The 25,670-nt window shown below is 39.5% G+C and overlaps 1 protein-coding gene across 1 annotated transcript in view; it reads left to right on the top strand.

Annotated features, from left to right (window-relative positions):
* Positions 1-17,100: 17,100 nt before the first annotated feature.
* SYNJ2BP (synaptojanin 2 binding protein) overlaps positions 17,101-25,670 on the top strand; it is a 43,369-nt gene continuing 34,799 nt past the window's right edge. The window contains exon 1 of the mRNA XM_028496102.2: positions 17,101-17,350. Within this exon, the coding sequence (XP_028351903.1) occupies positions 17,287-17,350 (64 nt within the window). The 5' untranslated portion in view covers positions 17,101-17,286. The remainder of the gene's footprint in view (positions 17,351-25,670) is intronic.

Raw genomic sequence — 25,670 nt, 5'->3', positions numbered from 1 at the left:
ATGTGCCAGGGAGTGTTCTAAGAAGAGACCCAGAACACAGGAGGTACAGGTTTCTATATCCTTTGACGATTACTACAAACACGACTTAAGTCCCTAAGTCCCGATTGCAAACCAGCTTGCCGGACCAAACCTCTGACGCTCGAATTTCCGCGGGGAAGCGTGAGTATGTTACTACGGATCGATTGCTTTTGCCTGGCGGTGATCTATGTGGAAGGGCCCCGCACTGGGAGGCAAAGGAAAGGTTAGTAAAGGACGTACTCCGGCGGAGGGATCCTGAGCCACTTAGATTCGGAAGGCCACGCTGGCCTGTTCGGGTGGGCTTCCAAGCGGCTCGGAGAGTTCAGTCATGTTCGCCCACGCGGTGATGCGCGCCCTGCGCAAGAATAAGACCCTTCGTACGGAGTTCCCGTGTTGGTGAGCGCAGTGAGAAAAAAGTGGGGGAGGGATTCCGGAAAGGGTGGGACCACAAGTCAGGCTGGAAGGAGAGTTCTGTGAAACTGTAACGCGTGCGACCCGGAACGGCAGTCTGGGCTAGGAAGGGGCTGGCGTTTAGGCAGTCCTAGTCTCCTAGTTTCTCCCCGCGCTGGTAGTGGGATCTCGAGTCCCCCTCTTACCTCTTTGGTAGTTACCTGGATGTGCTTCTGAGAGTGATGTCAGAACCAGATTTTAACCCAAGTCTGGATGATTACTAAACTTCCATCCTCCCCCGCTCCGCGCCCGCCCGCCCCCAGCTACAGCTTGACGATACTCTGCATCATTGGAACTGGTTGTATTTACTTAATTTAACTATACATTTTCGGGCATCTTCCGGTTTCAGCTTCTTAGTTTGTGAACTGGCTTAATTCTTCCAGGGTTGTTATGAGTTAAATAAATCCTTGTGAGTTGAATGTAGCACATTGTAGCAGCCCTCAAACGATGGTCGCTGAATTATAGTTGATATTTTTAAAGCACGTTGAAAGTAGTTTTGTGTCTATTTGTTTGCATCCACTCCTACACTGAGTTCCCAGAAGGTCGCGTTCGTCTTGAAAATTTAGATCGATGTTGGCTTAACACAACACCAACCCGAGTTGGAATCCAGCGAGACCACTCATTTTCTTTTCAGTTTGACCTTGGCAAGTTACTTTGCTTCAGCAAGCCTTGATGTCATAGTAAATGAAACAATTTAAATATAAAGCATGTGGACAAAGTCCACTTTCTTTTCAATAGTTTATTACTTTGGTATGGATTTGGTACAGGTGAAGTTACCAGCTTTTGCATTTAAGCAGGACTAAACGAAAGAAGGGCCTTAGAAAAGTAATGAGTTTTTTACTCATCTTTGATGAATGTGGATTTCTTTCTAAACTTTGGAAACTCCTTTTTATCTATATTTTTTAAAGTTTAAAGAAAACTGTTTATAAGACAGTGCAGTAATTATATTTGTGTAGCTGACGGGGAATGTGTAAAAACTATCCTCCCTGTAGATTCCCCTGCCACAAAATAGAGATCCATTCAGAAATACTGTGATTGTAGTCACTAACTTGATCCATTCAGAAATAACTGTGATTGTAGTCACTAACTTGAGGTCACCTGTATGTCCCACTGGAAGACACTTTGATTTTGTTTCTTATCTTTCAAAATCATCAAAGCTAAGCTCTTAAAACCAGTAGTATTAAAGTACCTTCTAAGGTTTCCCTCATTTGTTTTATTTCATGGAATGGAGACTACCCCAGTAGACTTCTTCCCAAGTGTATTTCTCTATACTGGTCTCTGTGTCTGTATTGGACCTGTACTATACTGGACCTAGGTCTGTACTGTTTCAAAATATGGGTCCTAGACATATAACTACTTTTGTAGAGGAAAATGTTGAATTCAGTACTCTGAAACCCAACACTACTAGAAAGAACTCAAAAGATACATCGTCTTCATCATGTATCAGTCAAATATTCCATAATTACTATAGTGTACTACTATACTTCAAGTTAAAATTATTTCCTCTTTTAGATAAATGTTAATGCTTGCTTCATAAGAATCTTTATTCAGCAACATACAGAAGAGGACTTAGAGTACCAGGTATAGGCCAATAATACTCTCCTTCCCTGCTCTCCCAAACCACTTGAAAAAGAGAATGTATTTGTTGTCTCCCAAACCACTTGAGAAAGAGAGTATATTTGTTGTTTCAGTTTCCACACTGCGCATTTAGTCCCCAGAATTTCCCTTTCTAATCTGACCAGTGACTACTGGTTTCTACATTCTAAAAAATTAGCCCATTTAATGTTTTCTGTTCAGTTGTCTTTAGTTTATTCAGTGTTATGCAACTATCACCACAGTCTAATTTTAGAACATTTTCATCACCCTAAGAGAAACACCATACTCACAAGTAGACACTTCCTGTTGTCCCCTACCCTTTTCCCATCCTAGTTAACCACTAATCTACTTTTGTCTATAGATTTCATAGAATAATACAACTTATGGTCTTTTGTGACTGACCTTGTTCACTTAGCATAATGTTTTCAAGGTTCATTCATGTAACATGTATCAAAACGTCATTCCTTTTAATGGCTAAATAATATTCCATCTGTTGGAATATTTATTTTTCATAGATGAACATTTAGGTTGTTTTCATTTCTTGGCTATTATGAATAATGCTGCTATGAACATTCATGTACAGATTTTTGTATGGATGTGTTTTCATTTCTCTTGAGTAAATACCTAGTAGTAGAATTGCTGGGTCATATGGTAACTCCATGTTTAACATTTTGAGGAACTGCCAAGCTGTTTCCCAAAAACTACATCATTTTACATTCCCACTAGCAATATATGAGGCTTCTGATTTTTCCATTCTTGCCAACAGTTTTCATTGTCCACTATTTTTTTTAAATTAAACCCTTACTAGTGGGTGTGAAGTAGTATCTCAGTGGTTTTGATTTGCATTTCCCTAATGACTAATGATGCAGGACATTTGTTCATACAATGGATTATTGGTTATCTGTATATCTTCTTTGGGGAAATGTCTATTCAAGTCCTTTGCCCATTTTTAAATGGGGCTGTTTTTCTTTTTATTGTGCAGAGGTTTTCTTAAACACCTGGAGCCAGTAAGTTTCCCAGTGTTTGTCAAGGGGCTCTGTGTGTTTGGGCATGCCTTCAGTACTCAGGCAGGTTACAAACTCTGCCTTAAGCTGTTACTTCTTGCTTGCTGAGAGCCTCTAGGTTAGCCATAGGTGAGTGTTTAGGGCCTTCTCTGATCTCTCCTGAGCTTACACACTGCTCTGGGCATGTGGACAGTTCTGCTCATGTGCATGTCCTTCCAGAGTGTCAGGAATATGTTTGAGCTTTTCAGAGTCCTCTGTGGACACCTCATGCCTCCTGTTTTCCTTTTGAGTTTATTGGTTAGGCTATTCCTTGCCCTGTTATCTACCACCTCAGGCAGTATGATGTTAAACAATGGCCTCTGAATTTTTTCAGCAAACACTTCCAGGGAGAAGTCTGTTTGCACTAGTTGAGCTCCAAGTCAGGAAAACTAAAGACGGCCTTGCGAGTGGGTCTTGCAGGGAACCACCAGACTGGTCAAATAATGAAACTTCTCAGGGAATAAGACTTCAAGGAGCTCCACCCCATTATGCCCCTTCTAGTGGTTACTGCTTTATATCCTGATTTTAGACTGTTGGTTTTCATGTTTACCAAGGAGCTGGGGTCGAGACGTGGGAATAGGTAGGCTAAAAATGCCACCAAGCTTTCTGCTTTAACCGAGATTCAGTCATTCTTCTTATGTAAATGTTCCCAACATTACTGTAGGCCTTTTTTAATTTCCAAAGTTCTGAAAAAGTAGATTTCACAACTTTTGCCAGTGTTTTCATTGCTTTAATGGAGAAGGTTTTTGGAGATTCTTACTCTGTTTCACTGATGTCACCTTTTTTTTTTGGTCTTTGCTGAAATATTCTAATTTTTCATTTGTTTATTGCTCTTTGAGGCACTTTGATGATGGTACCTTTAAAATCTTTGTTAACGTCACTTGATAGTCTTTCCTAATTCAAGTTGCTGTTTCCTGATTCTTCTTATAACAAGTGAATTTTTATTTTATTTTATTTATTTATTTATTTATTTATTTTTTCGGTACGCGGGCCTCTCACTGTTGTGGCCTCTCCCGTTGCGGAGCACAGGCTCCGGACGCGCAGGCTCAGCGGCCATGGCTCACGGGCCCAATAAAAGATGATTGGGATCTAGTGCAGAAATGAAGATATTTGGCTAGGAGTGTAGATACCATGGTAATGAGTGGTCGGTAGTACAGTGCAATTTTAACACTATGTAGCATTAGTGCAGACTTCATAGATTAAGTGCACAGTTCTCCATAAAACTCCCCTTATCAGACACCAGCTGAAAGCTCTGTGATATTAAGCCACCTGTGCTTCTGATCAACTGGTTACAAATTCAGTGGTTCCTGATAGCCCCTCAGGTTCAATAATTCAGTAGAATGGCTCAGAACTCAGGAAAGCACTATAGTTAGGATTAGTGTTTTATCATAATGGTTATGAATTAGGAACAGCTGAAAGCAGAGGCCCTTAGGGCAAGGTCTGGGGAGGGTCCCAAAGGCAGAGTTTCCTTGTTTTCTCCCTGTGGAATCAGGGTATGCCACCATCCCAGCACATTGATGTGTTCACCAACCAGGAAGCTCATCAAGAGTTTTTTATTGGGATTTTATTGTAGGGATTTTCATCGTCTATGGTTGATTGGATCATTGGCTGTGTGACTGAACTCAATCTCCTGCCCCCCTTTCCTCCTTGGAGGTCAGGAGGTCAGGTGGCTATCACATGGCTCAAGGCCCCCACCCTCTAGTCACACGGTTGATCATCCCAGCATGACCAGCCTCTATGCTGTGACTATCTAGGGACCCACAATGAGTCATCTCATTGGCATAAACTCAGTTGTGGTCCCAATAACAAAGATGCTCCTGTCACTCAGGAAATTCCAAGTGAGTAGCTCCCTCCCAATAACCCAGGACCAAGACCAGACAAATTCTTTATTATGTAACATGTGGGTATTGTGATGGCAGTGGCACAGAAAAGAGATGATGGTGGCCTGGACTAGAATAGTAGAAGAAGATATAGTCAGAAATTGTCAGATTCAAGAAATATTTTGACAGAACTCAGGGATGGATTAGATGTGAGATAGGAATTAGAGGAGCTAAAGATGACTCCAGAGAAGCTGGGTTGAGTAATTGGATGAAAGTATTGACCTTAATTGGGATGTGGAAGATTGATGAGCAGCCGATTGGGGCAGAAAGAGTGTTGGGGTAAAAAATCAAGAATTTTTTTCATGTTAATTTATATATACCTGTAAAAAAAAAAAACTTTCAAGTGGAGATGTCAACCGGAGGGCAGGTCTTCATTTCAGTGGGATGTTTCCCACTGAAAATGTACATTTGGAAGTTGTTAGGTTATAGGGGCTATTTAAATCCATGGAACTGGATGGCATCACCTAGGGACTCTTTTGGTTGTGAATAGGTAAAAAAGGTGGGAAGACTGAGCCTTTTGAGATACTCCAACAATTTGAGATGGGAAGGTGAGGAAGAATGAATAAAGGGAGACTGAGAGGAGTTAGGAAAATCACAGGTGTGTCTTTTTGTTACCAACCGGGGTTCTTGGCCTTCCTTAATCAATACATATTGATAAGAGGCCAGACAAGAAATTCAGGCAAGACTTTATTAGCAGGGGGGAGCGAAAACAGGTAACAGGTTCCCTCGCTCGCTCGAACCCCTAGGGTGGGGGCCAGCTGATTCCTTATAAGGGGAGAGCGTATGGATGTGTCCATGGGTGGGGCTATAGGGGTGGCTTAGGTGGTCTGCCCACCCCTTTCACGGTGTTGAGTGTAGGGGGCATGTGCAGTACCCTGCTTTTACTCCTGACACCCTGTTTTTGCTCCCGGCTCTTCAGAAGTGGCAGTTGGGTTTTTGGTCTTTTTGTATCTTATTGTGCATAATTTGCCCCAACTGTGCATGCTTGCAGTAATTTTTAGTCCCTTTTAGTTTCTCTGCATTTTGTTGCTGGAGGAGAAGTTTGTACACGTGCAAGCACTGCAGCAAAGGGTCCCAGGTCCCAGCATGTCTCATTTTCATTGAAACCAAGAGACAAAAAAGTTACTTTACTTATACAAAGAATGATTACATATTGACATTGGAAGTATTAGCTGGTTATATATAACAGATATTTTTCCTGGTTTGTTGTCTTTTGATTTGATGTCATTTTTATTTCATTTATTTGCAGGTTAAGAGACTAAATTTTTATGTGGTCAGATTTATTGGGTTTTTAAATTCATAGCCTCAAGGTTTTGTTGGTATTCCAACTTCAAAATTATAGAATATTATATTTTACATTGTTTTTATCTGTTTGTATTACTTTTATTGGTAATATTAATATATTGATGGTAGGGATCAAACTTAATTTTTTTCCAAATTGCTAGACTTTTACAGCTTCAGGATGAGAGTAAAGCCCATTAGATTATCGTAGGGGATGCTAAAGCAGCAATGGCAATTCATGGCCTCTTTTAAGGTGTACCACATACTGAGAAGGGTAACACATTTCATGAGATTGTTTTATCACTTGGATAGAAAATGGAGAAAAATGCTCTCTAATTGGCCTATTTTGCAAAATCATAAAATTGAAAGAATTCTAGTCTTGAAGAAGCAAGGCCAGGATTTTATTCCTGGATTTACCCATTACAATCATGGGCAAGTCGTTTAGTTGGCTGTGCTTTTATTTCCTCATCTATTAAGTGTATTTTTTTCCCTTAGCTCATAGGTCTTTGGTAAGAATCAACTAATATAATGCTTGTGATGGTGATATTTAAATCATAAGGTCAAGTTACAGGTAGGGGGTAATGATTTTGGTATTTGCTCATGTGCTAAAATGTTTCCCAGTGATAGTGTGTACTATATCTACTCTGAAAAGATGAATAGTAACTCACCAGGGAAAATAATCTATAGGATTTTGTATAATCTGCCACTGTTGGTGTTCAGATAAGTAATGTATAGATAGACTGAATTCTGCCCTTCTATTTTGTTTAATTGTTTCCCTGTCTTGTTTCAGTTGCTGATTGTTGGAGGTTCTTTTGGTCTTCGTGAGTTTTCACAAATCCGTTATGATGCTGTAAAGATTAAAGTAAGAACTGTCATTGGAGTTTGACATGTGTACATGTATGTTCTGGGGTTGCTCCCATATCTTGGGAATTTTTTCAATAAATACTGCAGTACTACACGATCTGCAGTTGTTTGAATCCACGGATGCAGAACTCACAGATATGGCGGGCCAACTGTTATTTATTGAGGAAAATCCTTGTATAAGTGGACCCCCGAGGTTCAAACTCTTGTTTTCAAGGGTCAGCTGTATTTCATTAGCAGACCTCAGTAATGTTGGTGGGAGAGTATTAAAGGCCTATTTAATTTTTTCAGTTGATTTTATGGTTTAAGACAAATACCAATGCTAGCTAGTCTTAAAGACAGTAGGTATTAGAAAAAATAGTAAATTTAAAAGGAATATATACTTTCTATGAGGGAATAGAGCAATTATAACTGAGTTTTAAAGTTTCTGTTAGCATTCCAATTATTTTATTAAGGAATTTTTTCCCTTTTGCTTTAAGATGAAAGTTATAATAATCTGACTTTTGGAAATGGGATGTCATGTACATATTTGAAAAATAATTGAATATTTGTCATGTGTTTATCATGTGTTAGATCCTACAGATAAAGATTCAAGAAACTGGTTCTTATAAAGCTTATTGCATCATCAAGGCTGGGAGACATCTAATATGAAAATGTATCCAAACACACAATATAACAATGCCCAATGAAATGCTATATTGGAATGCTGCGTAAAACATTACTAGAACTTCAAGGAGAGGCATACGGTTTAGACTTCGGAAAGGGGTATCAGAAAAGGTCTGCTAGAGGTATCAACCTTTGAATTAAGGTTAAGAATGAGTAAGAGTTAGCTAAATGATGGAAATGATTAATATAATATAACACAGAGTGGCTAACATAGAGGGGAGATTGGGGGAGCAAGACAGGAGGGAAGAGATTGTTTCAAGTGGAGATGGAGAGACCTGTTAAGACACTTTGGCAGTAGTATAGGTGAACAATAATGGAATCTGAAATAAAACATTTGCAATGAAGATAGAAATGAATGGGTTCCAGAAAAATTTTTAGCAGCAAATTGATAGTGACATATATGATATTAAAATCTCAATAAATATCAGATGACTTGAGGCTTTGGTTTTGAGGACTGGGTAAATTTTCATAGCAAGAGAGAGTGAGGGAGATTGCAGTAACAGAAGAGGTCTAGACGAGGGGGTCGAAGTAAAGAGAATAAAGTTGGGAGAAATGAGGTTTATTGAAGTTAAGAGGATGAGATTGGTCAAGGTCTATGGAAGGAGGCTGAGAGGACAAAGTTGAGGTGAGAAGGATCAGAGAACAAGACCTCCTGAGATTGAGATGTCCAGGTTGGTTGATGTTGAGAAGTCAGACTCAGGTGAAGTCAAGAGTCAGTGTTTAGGTGAGGTTGAGTTCAAATAAGATTGAGAGGGTAAGGTGGATTAAATTTGAGAGGAACTGAGAAGGTAAGATTGGTTGAGGCTGACAGTTGTTACAAGGGTTGAGAGGTTGAGATTAAGTAGAAGTCGAGGGAAAGATTGCTGAGGTCAAGGGCTGGGGGTTAAGACTGTGGTTGGGAGGACAAATTCAGTTAAGAAAGATCAAGGATAAGTACAGCTGAGAAGTTTTGAGGAGGGTGGAAAAGGACGGTATTGCTTCAGAGTGGCCAGCTGTTTTAGGCTGCCTGGAGCTGTCCTGATTTTAGGACTGAAAATGCAGTGTCCCAGTACGTAAGAATTCCTGCTTTTCAGTCGTGGGTATGGAAGGTTGAAAAGAAAGTACGGAACCCATGAGGTGGGCTTAAACAAATAAGCCGAAAGCAATAGCTTTCAATTTCTAGTGTGAAATAGATATGACATAGCTCATCTGCCTTCATTATGGCTGTTGCTCTTTTTTTCTCCTGAGTCCTAATGCTCACAACTGTGGATCCACAGTAATAGATTATCTGCTTTTGCATCACTCCAAGTAATATGATTTAAGTGTACAACGAAGTGCATTGTAATCCTGAGCATTAACAGTCTTTTTTTTAAACCTTTGCTTGACTGTTGTAGTTTGTAAAGAAATAGTGCTTGTTTAATTTTTAACATTGTAAATATCATGACCTTGTTTTTTAGGATTCAGATAATGAAAATCAGAATAATTACAGTACCAACCACCAGTCTGTTCTCTGTATCTGTGAGCTTGGTTTTTTTGTTTGTTTGTGTGTTTTTTAAATTTCCACATACAAGTGAGATCATTACTGACTGTATTCCCCACACTGTATGTTTCATACCCATAACTCATTTATTTTGTAACTGGTAGTTTGTACCTCTTAATTTTCTTATCCATTTCTCTCCTCCTCCCTCCCCCCTTCCCTATGGCAACTACTTGTTTGTTCTCTGTATGTATGACTCTGTTTCTGTTTTGTTGTTTGTTCATTTGTTTTGTTTTTCAGGTTTCACATGTAGGTGAAATCAAACAGTATTTGTCTTTCTTTGCCTGACTTATTTCACGTAGCATAATCCTGTTGTCAAAATGGGGAGGTCCATCCCTATTGTCAAAAATGGCGGGGCTTCCCTGGTGGCGCAGTGGTTGAGAGTCCGCCTGCCAATGCAGGGGACATGGGTTCGTGCCCCGGTCCGAGAAGATCCCACAACAGTGAGAGGCCCGCGCACCGCGATGAAGAGTGGCCCCCGCTCGCCGCAACTAGAGAAAGCCCTCGCACAGAAACGAAGACCGAACACAGCCAAAAATAAAATAAATACATAAATAAATAAATTTTTTAAAAATGGCAAGATTTCATTTTTTTAATGGCTGAATAATATTCCATTGTATATACACATCACAGTTTCTTTATCCATTACCCATCAATGGACACTTAGGTTGTTTCCATGTCTTGGCTACTGTGAATAATGCTGTGGTGAACATGGGGTGCAGATACCTCTTCAAGATAGTGATTTCATTTCCTTCAGATAAATACCCAGAGGTGAAATTCCTGGGCCATATGGTAACTCTATTTTCCATTTTTTGCAGGAATCTCCATAGTGTTTTCCACAGTAGCTGTACCAATTTATATTCCCACCAGCAGTGCACAGGGACTCCCTTTTTCCACATCCTCTCCATCAGTTGTCATCTCTTGTCCTGTTGATAATAGCCATTCTAACAAGTATGAGGTGATATCTCATTGTGGTTTTGATTTGCATTTTCCTGATGATTAGTGATGTTGAGCATCTTTTCATCTACCTGTTGGTCATCTGTATGTCTTCTTTGGAAAAATGTTCTGATCCTCTGCCCATTTTTTAAGCAGATTTTTTTTTGGGGGGGGGGGGCTACTGGGTTGTAAGAGTTCTTTATGTATTTTGGATATTAACCTTTTATGAGTTATATGATTTGCACTTATTTTCTTTCATTCAGTAGGTTGCCTTATCATTATGTTGTCTTTTTCTCCCCCCAGTATTATGTATGTGAAATTCATCTCTATTTCAGCTCTAAATTAAGGGTCAGCAAGCTTTTCCTGTAAGGAGCCAGGTAGTAAGTGTTTTAGGCTTTGTGAGCTACACTCTTTCACAACTATTGAAATCTGGTGTTGTATCACAGAAGCATCCATGGACAAAAACAAATGAGCATGGCTGTGTTCAAATAAAACTTTACTGACAAAAATGGATATTAGACTAGATTTGGTCCATGGGCCATAATTGCTGACCCCATGATTTTTTCATTTCTGTATGGTATTCCACTAATTATACCATAATTTATTTATCCATTTTACTCTTAGACATTTGGGTTGCTTGGCAGTTTTGGTTAGTGAAAATAATGTTGCTGTGAACATTCTTGTATATTTTTCTTGCTGCATGTGTACAAGACAGGAATTGCTGGATTATCACCTTTATTTGATAATTTCCAAACTGTTTTTCAGAGTGATTGAATCAGTTGTAGGGGAGGAAAAAATAATTTTCCCTTTACCGTTCTACATTCTTGGCTGAGGTCCTTCTGTAATAAAATACAGATTAATAAGAGAAAAACAAACAGAAGTTTAATAACATGTATACCTCTTGTATACATGGGAGATACCCAGGAAATGTGAGTAAAACTTTCCCCACCATCACCTTAAAACAGAAGAAGGATGTTGGAGGGGGAGGGCAGTTATGAGAGGTTACTGGGAAAAACACAGTAAAAGGGTAAGGTTGTTACACAGATTTAAGTGGGTGCCTTCTCGATTGGTAGAAGTTTCTTGTGATTTAGAATCATCCTTCTCTTCCTGGTACTAAAAGGGAGATACTTATAAATGGAGATTTCCTTTATAAATGTACGTGTCCCTCACAAAAGGGTAACTTGTACTGATTTTCAGAGCTTGCGTGTCTGGTGTTTCCTAAAGACAATCAGCTCAAGATAATCCTTATGCCAAAGAGACATATTTTGGGGTGTCATATTCCACTTCCCTTCACATTCTGCACTGCTGCTTTAAAACAAAGAATGTCGTCCTCCATCCAGTTCTGTAGGTGATCTTGGGTGGTCTTGGACAGCAGTGGCTTGAAGCAGGATTTCAGTTTTCTGGCCAGAGACTGAACTCAGGCTGTGGCAGTGAGAGTGGTGAATCCTAGCCACAAGGCCAGTGGCTAGTTGGCTTTGTAGAAGTGAATTTCCACAAAGAGATGGAAAGTAGTGTAACAAATAAAGTGTTTATTAGGAGGAAAAATAGTATGTGTGAAGAAACTTAACACAGGTGGACTCAGAGAAAGAGTCGCGCCCTCGTGGTAGTTTGAATCACTTACGTGGGGCATTTCTTCTGGGTTTCCTCTGGCCAGTCATCTTGCCGTGGCCTGGCTCTTAGTCCATATTTGTTTATCTCAGGGTCGTCCCCTGTGTGCACGCACATCTCTTAGCCAAGATGGATTCTAGTGTAGAGGGCTATGGGTAGGTTGACATCACTTACTGTGGGGTGACGCCCCCTCCCTTTTTGACCCCCGAGGAGCCTTTCTGCGCATGCATAGTCCGGAAGGTCTCCTTGACCTCGAGAATGAGAAATATGTGGTCTCTTTATCTTTTATCTGGGCAGGGCTCAGCTCCTCCTTGCTCCTGTCCCCCAACGGGACAGTCTGGAGCTGCTCAGCCTGGGGCCCATCTGTCTCTTGCCTCATAGGGATCAAGTCATTAGCCACTACAATCACTTACTTTACAATACACCCTGAAAGGAATTCAGGACAAAGAACAGGATGAGACACTCTGCTTTGGCAAAACAGGCAAAACACGCCCTTAGTTAGATATATTTTGGAAAAAATTTTTTATGAACCTGGATTCTTGCATCTTCCCATACTCAGAAGAGCACTAAAATCATTAACTGAGATGTCTCTTCCTCATGACTAGCAATAACCTTCTACCTAGATGCATGCTTGATTGCACGTATTCCTTAGCCATATATATACTATATATATATACTAGCCTCTTCCCTTACCTCTTCAGAGCAGTTCTTCAGATCTATCTGGGAGGTTGTCTCCTGGGCTATAGCCCTCAATGAGACACTGGATAGTCAACCAAGAGCTCTTGTATTGTGCGTTTTTCTTTCAGTCAACACTGCCAACAGTTTTTTGTTCCCCAAGCTCCAAATACTTGCCAATACTTGCTATTATAGGTTGGGGTATTTTTCCTCATTTTGTTTTTTAAAGCTATTTTGGTGAGTGTGTTATGAATTGTTACCTAATTATGTGGTGAATTTGAATTTTTCGTGATGATGAAACTGAGTGCCCCTAAAAGTTCCTGTATTGAGTTTGATTAATCTCTCTATCCAGAACTCTATTCCCTTTCTTGTCCCATCTGACCTCAATCTTGAGCTAACTGAACACCAATCAACCAGAGTCAGATGACTAAAAAATTGCTGTTGTTAGTAACATCATTAATGTACTAAAATTGCTATTATAGATATCATCATTAATGTAGAAACTCAGGTTGTTTCTCTAGGGCAAGACTAGCTCTCAGACCCCTGAGCCATGGACTGCCTGGGCAGAGAATCATAAACCAAAGACATCCTGACTCTCGAAACTGTGATTAAGATGATTAATTCCATCTACTTTTGTAATATAAGCTTGTAATGTGATGAATTTCCTTTTAAGCATGGCCATGGCTATGTCATGAAAGTTTTAATATGTAATATATTCATAATCAGTCAAATTAAATTTGTTTTTATTTATCCATGAGCTATTTAGAAGTGTTTTTCCTTAACTTATAAACATAGGGAATTTTCTAGTTACTATGTTTTATTGATTTCTAACTTGAGTGTGTTGTAATCAAAGAAAATTTTCATTGAGTTCTTTTGATATTTGTTGAGACTGGCTTGATGAGCTAACACATGATCAGTTTGTATGAATGATGTATGCTGTTTGGTGCATAATAAAAGTATGTTGTTGGGTACATACTAAAAGTTTATATATCCATTTGGTCAAGTTTGTTATTTGTGTTTTTTCAAATTTCTGTGTTTTTGACTTTTTAAGTCTGTTCTCTTACCAAGAGAATTGTGTTAACATCTCTCATTATGACTGCCTATTTCACCGTGGTATTAGGTACATATAATTTCAGAATTATTATGTCTTCTTGGTGAATTGAATTTTCATTGTAATGAAACTTTGCGTGGTGATAATGCTTTTTCCCCTTACAACCTATTTTGTTGGGTATTAATATGGCTTCACCAGCTTTCTTTTTAATCTCAACCTTTCTGTATTAAGTTTTAGGCATATCCCTTATAAACAGAAAATATTTTAATAGTTTTGTTTTTTAATTGGCTCATTAAATATATTTACATTTAATGTAATTTTAAAATATATTTGGGTTTAAATATGCCTTCCTTTTATGTGCTATTGTTATAATTATTTCTGTCTTGATGTTGTTGTTCTCTTTTGGATTAATAACATTTTATTGTTTTGCTGTTGTTCCATTAGTTTGGGAGCTGTAGTCTTACTCTTCCAGTGGATGTTGCACTAGAGACTGTTGTGGTGTACAGATTTTTTTTTTTTCTTTCTACTGTTTTGGTCTTGATGGGGAGCAGAATACACCACCCCAAAATGTGCCACTTTGGCATGTGGATTGTTTTAAGCTGAAGGCAATTATGACCCAACAGACTCAGGAAAATCTTTTTATCTCTTCCTTAACTGCCCAAAAGGATTTAGGTAGGAAGCCTGTACTAGGAAGATAGCTATTATGAGACAGAACTTTTTATATCAGAAGGACTTATCTGCATGGCATGGAAACGTTTGTTTACCAAACATGTGGTCTTCTCATCTTCCTGTGGATTATCTCCTTCCTCTTTGAAGCCCCAGACCCCTAACCCCTTAGCTCAGGATGGCATATGAGTCTAAGTTGACTGCCTGTGAGTCTCATGTGTTTGTGGGGCTCCCATACATACATAATTAAACGTTTTCCTCCTGTTAAATCTGTTTTATGTCAATTTAATTATTAAACTAGCCAACGACCCTAGAAGGGAAGAAGGGAAAATTGTTCCTCCCCAACAGTCTGGTTTTGGTATAATGTTGACTTCATAACATGAATTGGGAAGTGTTTCCTTTTTTTTTTTTTTTTTTTTGGTGGTATGCGGGCCTCCCTCTGCCGTGGCCTCTCCCGTTGCGGAGCAGAGGCTCCGGACGCGCAGGCCCAGCGGCCATGGCTCACGGGCCCAGCCGCTCCGCGGCACGTGGAATCCTCCCAGACTGGGGCGCGAACCCGGCTCCCCTGCATCGGCAGGCGGACGCGCAACCACTGCGCCACCAGGGAAGCCCCCTCCTCTTTTTTATTTTCTGGAAGTGATTATGTAGAATTGGTGTTACTTCTTCCTTAAATATTTTATAGAATTTGCCAGTGAAACCATCTAGGCATCTCGTTTTCTTTTTCAAAATGTTTTTAGCTGTGAATTTAATTTTCTAAATAGATGAGACTATTCTGGCTATGTATTCTTCTTTCTATTACATTTTCTAATTGGTTTTTACTTGCATAAAGAAACTATATTGATTTTGTATGTGGATCCATGTCCTTTGATTTTTGGGTGTTGATCTCACTACCTTGTTGAATTCTCTTTAACGAGCAGTAATCATAGTAAATATTCTTAAGAGAGAAACATTAAGAGCATTCCTGTTAAAGCTAGGAACAATAAAGGAATATCCGTAATTGTGGCTACTTTTTTTTTTTGGCGTATGCGGGCCTCTCACTGTTCTGGCCTCTCCCGTTGCAGAGCACAGGCTCCGGACGCGCAGGCTCAGCGGCCATGGCTTATGGGCCCAGCCGCTCTGTGGCATGTGGGATATTCCCGGACCAGGGCACGAACCCGTGTCCCCTGCATCGGCAGGCGGACTCTCAACCACTGCTCCACCAGGGAAGCCCAAGTTTCCTCATTCTTAAAAACTATACTTACATTAAGGTATAAAGACAATTTACATGCCTTATCTGTCACTCCACTTATTACCAGCACTTCCTAGACTTATTTGGTGATCTTTTTTCTTTTACTGCTCTTTGTGTTTCTTTTGAAACTGAGGGCTCAGGTGAAAAGGGCAATCTTCCCAGGTACAGAGTAGTGACTCCCCCACCCCCACATAGTCTACAAGAAACTTTGATTTTTCTTCAAAATTTCTTCATTAATGAGTTTCTTGATTTTCTTTTCCCATTTCTATCTGATGTCCTCTCTCTTGGCACTCCAATATCACCTACTTACTTTTTTTTCACTTATCATACTTTGTTTTTCATTATGATCACTTTATTCGCTCATTCAACTAACACGTGTTGAGGAGGGCTGGAAGTTGAGGATGGCATGAATCTGAGTTTGAAGTTGAGAAGTCATTTTTAAAATTTTCATCTCATTTACTCATTTCAAAAACATTTTAAAGATCTATTATGCCCTTTTTAAGATGGGGAAACACAGTTGGGAGATATTAGGTTACCCGATCAAAGCCAGACAACTGGAAGATGGAGCTGAAACTTGAGATCAGGTCTTCTAACATCACCTCCTGTGTTCTTTCCACTATTCCATATTAACTTCTCTTAGGATTGGCAAATAAGAGGCCTTCCTGCTGAATCTGCCTCTTTCTTGTTTTGTTTGATAAACACAGTAGCTTCTGGTTTGAGAAACCACCTGGAGTCAGACCACAGGGATTGATGGAAGATTGAAAAGTTCAATTCCAATTAAGGCATTCCAATTCAGACTAAATAATCAAACCAGAAGCTACTGTGTTTACCAGTCTTACTGCAGGGACTTAAAAAAAAAAATGAACTTTCCCTGTTTTCCCTGTTACCAAAAGGAAGAGACCTTTACCCCTCTCCCCTTTCACAGAGAATTTAATTGAACAAATTTGTAATTATAAATCCTTCCTATGTCTCTTTTATATGTGTATAAGTCTTTTTAAAAGCTACACAAGCCTCTTACCAGGTACAACTCAGTAAAGTTTTTCTTAAGGTCCTGGGAGCCAGCTCTTTGAAATCTAAGTATCCAGGAAGATAGTGCCCCATATCCTCGCACCATAGAAATTAGCCTAGGCTCGTTGCTCCAAGCTAAAAGTACCTTCTTGTCACAGAAATAGAAAAGTTTTCTTTTTCCCTTCGATAATGGCAATTAACGAACACAAATGGCTACCCCAAGCGTGACCTACCAAAGAAGGTACAGCAACCGGTGTGGTTACGTAGTACTCTTACATGAGAACGTGCACGTAATGGATTGTATCTGCTTGTCTATAAAGAAGGGTGAGATTTCTTTCTTTGCAATCGCATTAGCAATTGCCTGTGACACCCATCCCAGTCTGGTTCAGGGCTTACCGAATAATATAATTTTTTTTCTACATTCGGTGAGATTTTCTGAGATGGCAGGAGATGTTAGTTTTCATTTTTCCTTGACAATATCAATTCATTTATGTCTCTTACCTCCCCCACCTCCGCCCCCCCCCCCCCACTACTCCGCCCCGAATAGTAAATCAGGACAGAAATGCGCTCCTTGCTCACCTCACAGTTTGCTTTGACCACCAGGTGAGATAACGCTTCAGAGCGGCAGCCAGAACCACAACTCCCAGCACTCCTGGCGCTCACCGCTCTCCTGACTTCCTCTTCCGGTTCGGGGGCTACTGAGACCGAAAGTACGGTGCTGTGGCCGCCGCCGGGGTGATTTTTCACCTTCGCCTGCGCGAGCCCTCGCTGACCCAGGTTGGGAAGCCAGACGAGAGTAAAATATGAACGGAAGAGTGGATTACTTGGTTACTGAGGAGGAGATCAATCTCACTAGAGGACCCTCAGGTATGTGCAGAAGTGATCATCGCTGGGAGTAGGGTACTTGAGGCTGTAATTGCAGAGCGGACACCTCTAATGCAGAGCCAGATTCTTTTGGCCTCGGAGAAGGCAGACCCCAACCGAGATATTTCCTGCAACGCTGTGAGCACATAGAAGGCTATATTGGCATCCAGCGTTAGCCTGAGACGGATCTGAGGGGTCCACCTCATTTTGCAGTCGGATTACCACATGTATTTATAGTCAGGAAGAGTTTCTTTCTGCTAATGGTACTAGAAAATCCTGGGGGAAAGCCTGCTTTTTAGCGAGCACCCGTGAACACCACACCCTTCCTTCCATTTGCCTGCTCTATCCCTGTTTCTATGAGAGACAGTTTAGTAAAAATGGGAGCATCAACGGTGTAGACTGTAAATGCATAGCCGTTTTCTTGATGCTAGTATCCCTCCCTCCTTTCATTTCTGGGAAATTCATTTAGACGGTCAACTGGAATGTTAAACCAGAAAGAGACCTTAGAGATCTACTACAGATGTTCCCAAAGCTGGTTTCGCCTCAAAATTATCCAAGGTGTTTTTTTTTTTTTTTTTTTTAAATAAAAGGTTAATTCCTAGGACCCATCTCTGTGAATTTGGATTCAATTGCAGATGTTTCTTTGGTCCTTTTCATCTCTTCCTTCCTTCCAACAAGCCAGTCATGTGATTCTGATACTACCAAATCCTTACTTTCACCTACATTGCTCTTATCTCCTGACGCACTTCACTCCACTAGGCTCTTAATAGTACTACATGCTGCCCACTTTGGCTTTTGTTGCCTTTCCTTTACAGCTGTCTAGTGTATCAATTCAGAGCTTTAGCTTTGGGCTTATGTAGGTCCAAAAATGGTATCTAACCTCTTACTAGTTCTTTGATATTTATTAACTAACTTTACTGATGTTAGACTTAATTTCTCATATGTAAAATGTGCATGACAATAGAGTGCGCTTCCTGTGGTTATGAGAATGAAATCAGTTAATCTATGTAAAATATTTAGAACATTGTGTGCTAAGCACTGTGTGTTCACTACTATTGTTGTTTTTATTGTTAGTAGATAAATGGTTAGGTTAACACAGTAAATCCTGCTAAATACTGTTATTTCAAGAGTCTCCAACAACTCATCAAGTACTATGAGCTGTATCGGAAATAATTTTTTAAGTCTTTCACTCCTTTCTGTTTCCATCATCACTACTTAGACCGGTCCATCTTTTCCCATCTGGAATTTTGCAGTAGCTTGACCACCACTCATAGATTATTTTTCATAAAATATGGCTTTCTGAATCATCCATACTTTGTCTTCTTTCTTGTTATAAAAAAATTGGAAATCAATTTTACTTATGAGAGTGTAATTTATTGCTAATCTGCAGGGTTTAATGTCATGCTTCATATGATCTCCTAAACTTTTGTCAAAGGCTCATTCAGTATGCCCAAGTCTCTTAGGTACATTTTTCTTATTTTATGTAAATTTCTCCTTCTCTCCCTGTTAATGGTTATTGACTTTTGAGGCTAACATGGAAAATTATTATTAAACCAAAATCTGTTTTTCTGTACTTTTCATCCATTGGTACTTGTTCTTCTAGGGCCAACTGAAACAATGGTAGTTCATTTTCTGATTGCCTTGCAAGTATTTAAAGGCATCTGGTTGTTCTCCTGTTTTGTCTCTTCCTCTACAGCCTAAATATCCCTAGTTGTTACATTAGCTCTCTTGTGATGTGATTTGAAGTTTGATTCTTGTCTCTTGCTTAAGAATTTAACGTATTTTGACATGGTCCTTTTGCTGCAGTATCCACAGTATTTTCAGGATCTCCTGACTGGAGCAGAGCAGAACTCTGATATTCTCTTGCATATTCCAGTCACTAAATATTTTAAAAGTTTAGTGTAATATCACTTCACCATTTTTGGTATTTACATAACAGTGTTGATTAATGTTCAGCTCACTCTTCACTGAAATTTCTGATCCTATTGATCTTGCAGACCTGAAGTTCCTAGTGTTACCATTTTTCTGCATTACTGGAATTAGCACAAACGTCAAAGGACTGATTAAGAATAATTGTATATGCTAATATATCTCACCTCAGAGTTGTTTAATTTCTGTTTTGTATGTGCATTATTCAAAAATGAATGAATTTATTCACCTAGTGACTTTTAATTTTTTCTAAGCATTTTCATGTTTTACTCATGTAAGTTGATAAACTTAAAAGTTTAGATGAGTAGAGCCACAAACTTGGATAAAAACAGTCATTTGAAGTTTGATTGGTTCATTTAACGAGGTTCCAAGTTTCTGTTTATCACCTCCCAAAGCTAGTTACCTGCTATGTGGTATTCCTAAGAAGTCTCACAGTCTAACTCCGCTTTTCCTCACTGTGCCATCATGAAGATACATAGGGAAGAAGTCAGTTATCACCACTAGAAGCTTCCAGTGATTTTGGTAGTCCCATAGCATTCTTTCTTTCTATAGAAGAAATATGAAAAGCCTCTAGTTCCAAGTATGCATTTCTGTTTGTAGGCAGCATTGTCACTCTTTGTTTCAGTACAGCGTCCTTTGTAGGGACCTGATAGTTTAATCAGGTAACTGCAAGAATGTATATACTTTTGCCTTTTTGTGTTAGTGTTCTGTCAGGGGCAAGAGTCTTGGGTAATTCCAGTGTTTGGGCCCATTTTGCAAGGCAAATGAACCTATTCTGTCTGATCTTGCTTACTGCAAGGAAAATAAAATCTTGGGGAAATTATGAAAATGAACTGAGTATCTGGTGAGGCAAAAGGAAGCTTGGTACGTAGCTTGGCATCTATCCTATGCCTACTTGCTCAGCCGTGTAAGGAGAGGCTTAGGCTGGACGACTTTGTAAGTTTCTTCCACTTAGAAGAGTTCATTATTCTTTGTCCCATTCCATGTGTTGTTTTATGGTTCCTGCCAACTTGAACCAACAGTAGGTGGTCTGAAGAATCAATCACAGTCTCAAATGAAATGCCCTCAAGGGTTTGAAGAGTTTACTTTTTATCCTTTATGGAACACTCTTCTTTCTATGGGCATCCAGCTTGATTATAGTCTGGAAGCCTCCCACTTTTATCAAATTGAGAGTTCTTAATGTTGGAAAGACTCAGTTACTCTAAGAAATATGACAAGAATCTAATTTAGCTTTTTTTCACTGTAACAGGTACGTATTTGCCATAAAGACAACCCTACTTCATGTTGGGTATTAGGATTCCTTGTTCAGGACTGAGTTATCAGTGAGTTTCAGCAAGTTGCTCCCAATTACCACCTTTAAAGAGGAAACAGAATCTCTATTTTTCTACTTTCTTTAAAGCAGTTGCAGAGGGTAATGGATTGGTACAATGTTTTAATAATGAATAATTAAGGAAGTATTCTCTTTCTGGCAGTGTGCTAATTACTTTTTATATATATATAAATTTTTTTTCTTCAAAACCACCGTAAATGGTGATTAATCCACATTATTAATTGAGGAAATTGTCTCTCAGAGAGGTTAAGGATTTGCCCAAGTTCTAAAGCCAGTAAGTTTCAAAAGCCAGGAATTTAACCCAGATCTGTTGATTATAGTGTTCCATATACTACCTCCCAGTATAGTAGCTATGTCTAAGGAGTTGGCTCCCAGCCTTTCTCCTGACCTTTATTTTGTTATATCATGCCTTATTTACAGAATGATTTGAGGCATCTTATGACTAACACAATCCGCAGTGGAAAGTTTTTATAGTTTGCTATTGACAGACCTGACAGCGTATCAAGGTGAGAACCTAAAAACAAGAAACCTCATTAAGTCCAAACATTTAAGCCTCTACAGACCTGCCACGTGCTTTGTGTTTAACCCTGAGACGGTTGCTAACAGTTTTCTGACCCTTCGTATGCCAAATAGATCTGAGAAAAAAGTGCTGTATCCTTGCCCTATTTTCTCTTGATTATGTGAAGTCTAGCCCTCATTGAAGTTATGTTCCAATGGAGATATGACATTCACATGTAAAAACTTAAATCTTAGTGCAAAGGTGCAGATGGTTAAGGACTATGATGAGCATGGATGTAATAGGAGGGCAAAGGAAGTGTGTAGGGAAGTATGTTAATCTAACCCTGTGCTAGAAAAGGTGAAAGAATGGAGGCATGGGTGGGGGCCAGACTGATCAATTACAAGAAGGTAGAACTTATGTTGCTCTTATAGACAATCTTTAGGCTAGTGCCACAACCAGGGATGGCCTAAGAAGAAATAGAGAAAAGAAAATAAGTAAGCATATTCTGAGATCAGTGAATAAACCAGCCTGGATAGAAGGAAGGGTTCATTTAGGAGAGTTAAGGGAGAAGAAGTTGCTAAGATAGGTAGAGATTGGATTATGAAAAGTTCTCAATGCTGGTGTGGAAACTTAACCTCTAAGATTCCATCTTGATTCCTTCCCCTTCCTATTCACTGATTAAGATTCAAGAGTCACCTCCTCCAGGAAGCCTTCTTTACCCAGGCTAGATGCCCCCTTATCCGGAATCTCAGACACCATTTATTGTCTGTCAATGTATTGCCAAACTAAGCACTTTGTCTCATCTACTCCCAACAAGGAATAAATAAAATGGTTATTATCCCATTTTGCAAAGGAGAAAACCTTGACTCTCATCACACAACTCTTTTAAGTGGCAGAGTTAAGAATTGGATCCAGCGCAGACCTACTGGAGGATGGACTTGAGGACACGGGGAGGGGGAAGGGTAAGCTGGACAAAGTGAGAGAGTGGCATGGACATATATACACTACCAAATGTAAAATAGATAGCTAGTGGGAAGCAGCCACATAGCACAGGGAGATCAGCTTGGTGCTTTGTGACCACCTGGAGGGGTGGGATAGGGAGGATGGGAGGGAGGGAGATGCAAGAGGGAGATGCAAGAGGGAAGAGATATGGGGATATATGTATATGTATAGCTGATTCACTTTGTTATAAAGCAGAAACTAACACACCATTGTAAAGCAATTATACGCCAATAAAGATGTTAAAAAAAAAAAGAATTGGATCCAGGTCTATGTGACTTAAAAATCCAGGCTCTGAACGATCCTAGAAAGATCACAGAGTCCTTTGGGAACACAGAGAGAAAAAAATAGCGTTATTTCTATATTTGCTTCCTTACTTGTGTCTCCTATTCCCTCTACTTCAGTCTGAACTCTTCTGATTAAAAGGATATATATTTCATCTCTTGTTTTCCTAATGCCTTGCCTGGTACATGACACAGAGTGGTCAGTAAATGTTCATGAAATGACTAGGCAAATTGATGAATATCAGAAAAGTATAATAGGATGTTATATAAAGATAACCAGTAACATGGTCTATTTCAGCTTTCAAAAAGTTATAAACAAGGTTCTCCACTAAATACAATTTAAGAGAGAAGAATCAGTTTGGTCATAATGTGATATAATGGTAGGAAACTGACTAACATTCCAGAAACAAGGAGATGGAATAAGTGGAAAAACACAGAGAGTTAGAAAAGTATATGATACAAAGAATGTGTCTCTAAAGATTGCTTCAAGGATCAGTCTTATTAAGAATTTTTTCAAGATAGAAGTAGAAAGGCAAGCTGATATATGCTCAACTATAGAAACATTTTGTAAAGCCATGTGACTAGGCAACAAAGTAGCCAATGATTGTATTTGAGTAAATGCAAAATTATTTATTGAGGAAAACTGTCTATACTTGATTGATTGAATCAGAACAAACTTGGTTTCAGGAGGCTCAGAAATAAAGGGAAGCTGTTTTAAAAAATATTCATTTAGTGTTTACTATGTACACTATGATTAGGAATCATTGATACTAGGATAAAGAATAAGAAATGATCCCTATTTTTAAGAATTTTGCAGTTCAGTGGGAGGATAATTATGGTAGGCATGTGCTAACTATGCTTAAGAGGTAGAATATCCAAAGACTTATGGACCTTCATAAGATATGTTCCCAGTAGAGTCAGACTCAGTGGAACATTTCAGACAAAAGACCGAAGGAAATATTCAGTGCCTTTAGGAAGTGTCTTAGAAACAAATTAGATAATGTCATTCTCCCCTTGTACAAAACTATGGTGTTTTCATGCCTGTTGCTATGTACAGGTTACCATATATTGGGCAAGAAGCAGAATAAGAGAAAATTGAAAAGAGGGCAACAGATAGGATACAAATTGTAATATCAGGCAAAAATTAAGAGATCGAAACATTTTGAAAGCAAGGGAGCAAGTAGAGACATGATCTAGTAGAGACTGGACATACAAATTCAGTGCTTGCAAAAAGGCTTATCCTGGAATGAGAGAATAAGGATGCTGTCGACTGAAGAAAATGCACAATCTAAATGTTTTATTTGGCATTCTTTCTGAGGACTTCAGACCCGGAAGACAGCCTCTCAGATACCTCTGAGGGACTGCTCCCGAGAGGTAAGGGAGGAGCCAGAATATATAGGGGTTTTGAGACAAAGGCCAGGTGGTCAGAACATCAAAAGATTACCGTTAACGATAGAAAACCAGATATCTCAAGTTAGGGAATTTAGGGCTTTTCTATGTATGGAAAGATGCAAGTCTGGGCTCATTGAAATCGTTCCTTTGATACACACCTTAGCTATCTAGGGCCAGTATCCTGTTCTTTCCCATCCTCAGTCCCCTCAGGGTGCACCACTGGGCGTGTCTGCAGTGGCTCAGGGCTTGGCAGTGGGTCAGCCCCTTTGTCTCCATCCTGAGTTCCCTCGGGGCTCACTGTGAGGAGCAGCTGTAATTTGATGGCTTGATGGCTACCAACATCCTTTGTTTACCAAAATGGCAGGCAACACTTTTCACACACAGTCCCTCCCCTTGGTCATAAATTCGACCAACGTTTGGGAGACATTTCATGACTGATTTTTGTCCCACAGTGCTAGGAAGGCTCATTCCTAGATCAGGCAAAGATTCTGTTGATATGCCACTCAAGGTGCCAATTTCTGGATTAGGCCCTGTTGATAATTTAAAATTCTCTGGGTCCCCCATCTTACTAGTTTATTATGATCCAGGAAATGTTTTCCCTTGTTGCTTCTTCCCATACCGAGAGTTGCACTATTACAATTATTCTATATAGAGTTATATAGGTTTAACTCTCAAGACATCACTAGTTTTGTTGGGGGCCTGGGGTAATGCAGGAGACAACAATCTTATAAAATAGACAGGATATAAGTAATACGGCTAGTAACATTAACAAAGTCATAGTGCAGCAGAGAGACAAAAAGCACAAATAATTTGGAAACAAAGAGAACAAATTAAAACGATAATTAGTATAACTAGTTGTAATCTGGTTGCAATAAACCATCTAGTCCACAGGAGAGCCAGCTGGAGAAACCAAATTCTGGAGGGATCAGGAATAGGTAGATCAAATGCCTACCTAGATATTTGAAAGAGAAGCTTAGGAGCAATAAAAAGAGGCCCTGATGTACATCCTGGCATGTACTGCCTGAAACGTCTTTGGTTGGTATTGACTGAAAAAAAAAAAAGCACAACCTAAAAGTCGAGAGTTATGTTTTATTTAGCAAACAAAACTGGACTTGAGCCTGGGACACAGCCTCTCAGATAGCTCTGAGAGTCTGCTCTGGAGGGGTAAGGGAGGAGCCAGGATACATAGGAGTTTTTGCAACAAAGACCAGGTAGTCAGAACATCAAAAGATTACTGTTAAGTAAAGAAAACCAGACATCTCAAGTTAAGGAATTTAGTGCTTTTCTGTATATGGGAAGTTGCAAAAGTCTGGGTTCATTGAAATCATTCCTTTGATATGCACCTCAGCTATCTGGGGCCAGTATCCTGTGCTTTCTCACCCTGAGTCTCCTCAGGGTACATCACTGGAGGTGGCTGCAGTGGCTGACTGCTTAATGGCAGGCATGCTGTTTCCATCCTGAGTTTCCTCAGGGCTCACTGTCGCGGGCAGCTATAATGTGATGGCTTGATGGCTGCAACAACCTTTGTTTACAGTGTTGCAGGCAGTATTTTTTCATTCATACAGGACATATTCTTTGTCGCCTCCATCAGATGGGGCACCAGGATGGACAGGGACTGACCATGGGCATAATACATTTTTTGTTTCTGCACTATCTTTCTGTTTCTTTGAGGTTTAAGATTTTCCCTCTTTCTCTCTTTGTCATGTTACTCTCTTTTGGGAGAAGTAACAAATAACAACTGACATATTTCATCTTTGGACCAGAGAGTCTCCAGAGAATATAATAGTTTTGGGTGAAAAGATGCCTAGTCATTTAACTTCTTGAATCACTTGTTTGAATCACTCATTCATTCTTTGAATCTACACATTTATTGAGCAATGACTGTAGGGC

This window comes from Physeter macrocephalus, chromosome 11 (assembly GCF_002837175.3).
Source record: "Physeter macrocephalus isolate SW-GA chromosome 11, ASM283717v5, whole genome shotgun sequence".
Lineage (NCBI taxonomy): Eukaryota > Metazoa > Chordata > Mammalia > Artiodactyla > Physeteridae > Physeter > Physeter macrocephalus.
The sequence above is the reverse complement of the archived record's forward strand: the minus strand, read 5'-3'. Positions and strand labels throughout refer to the sequence as shown.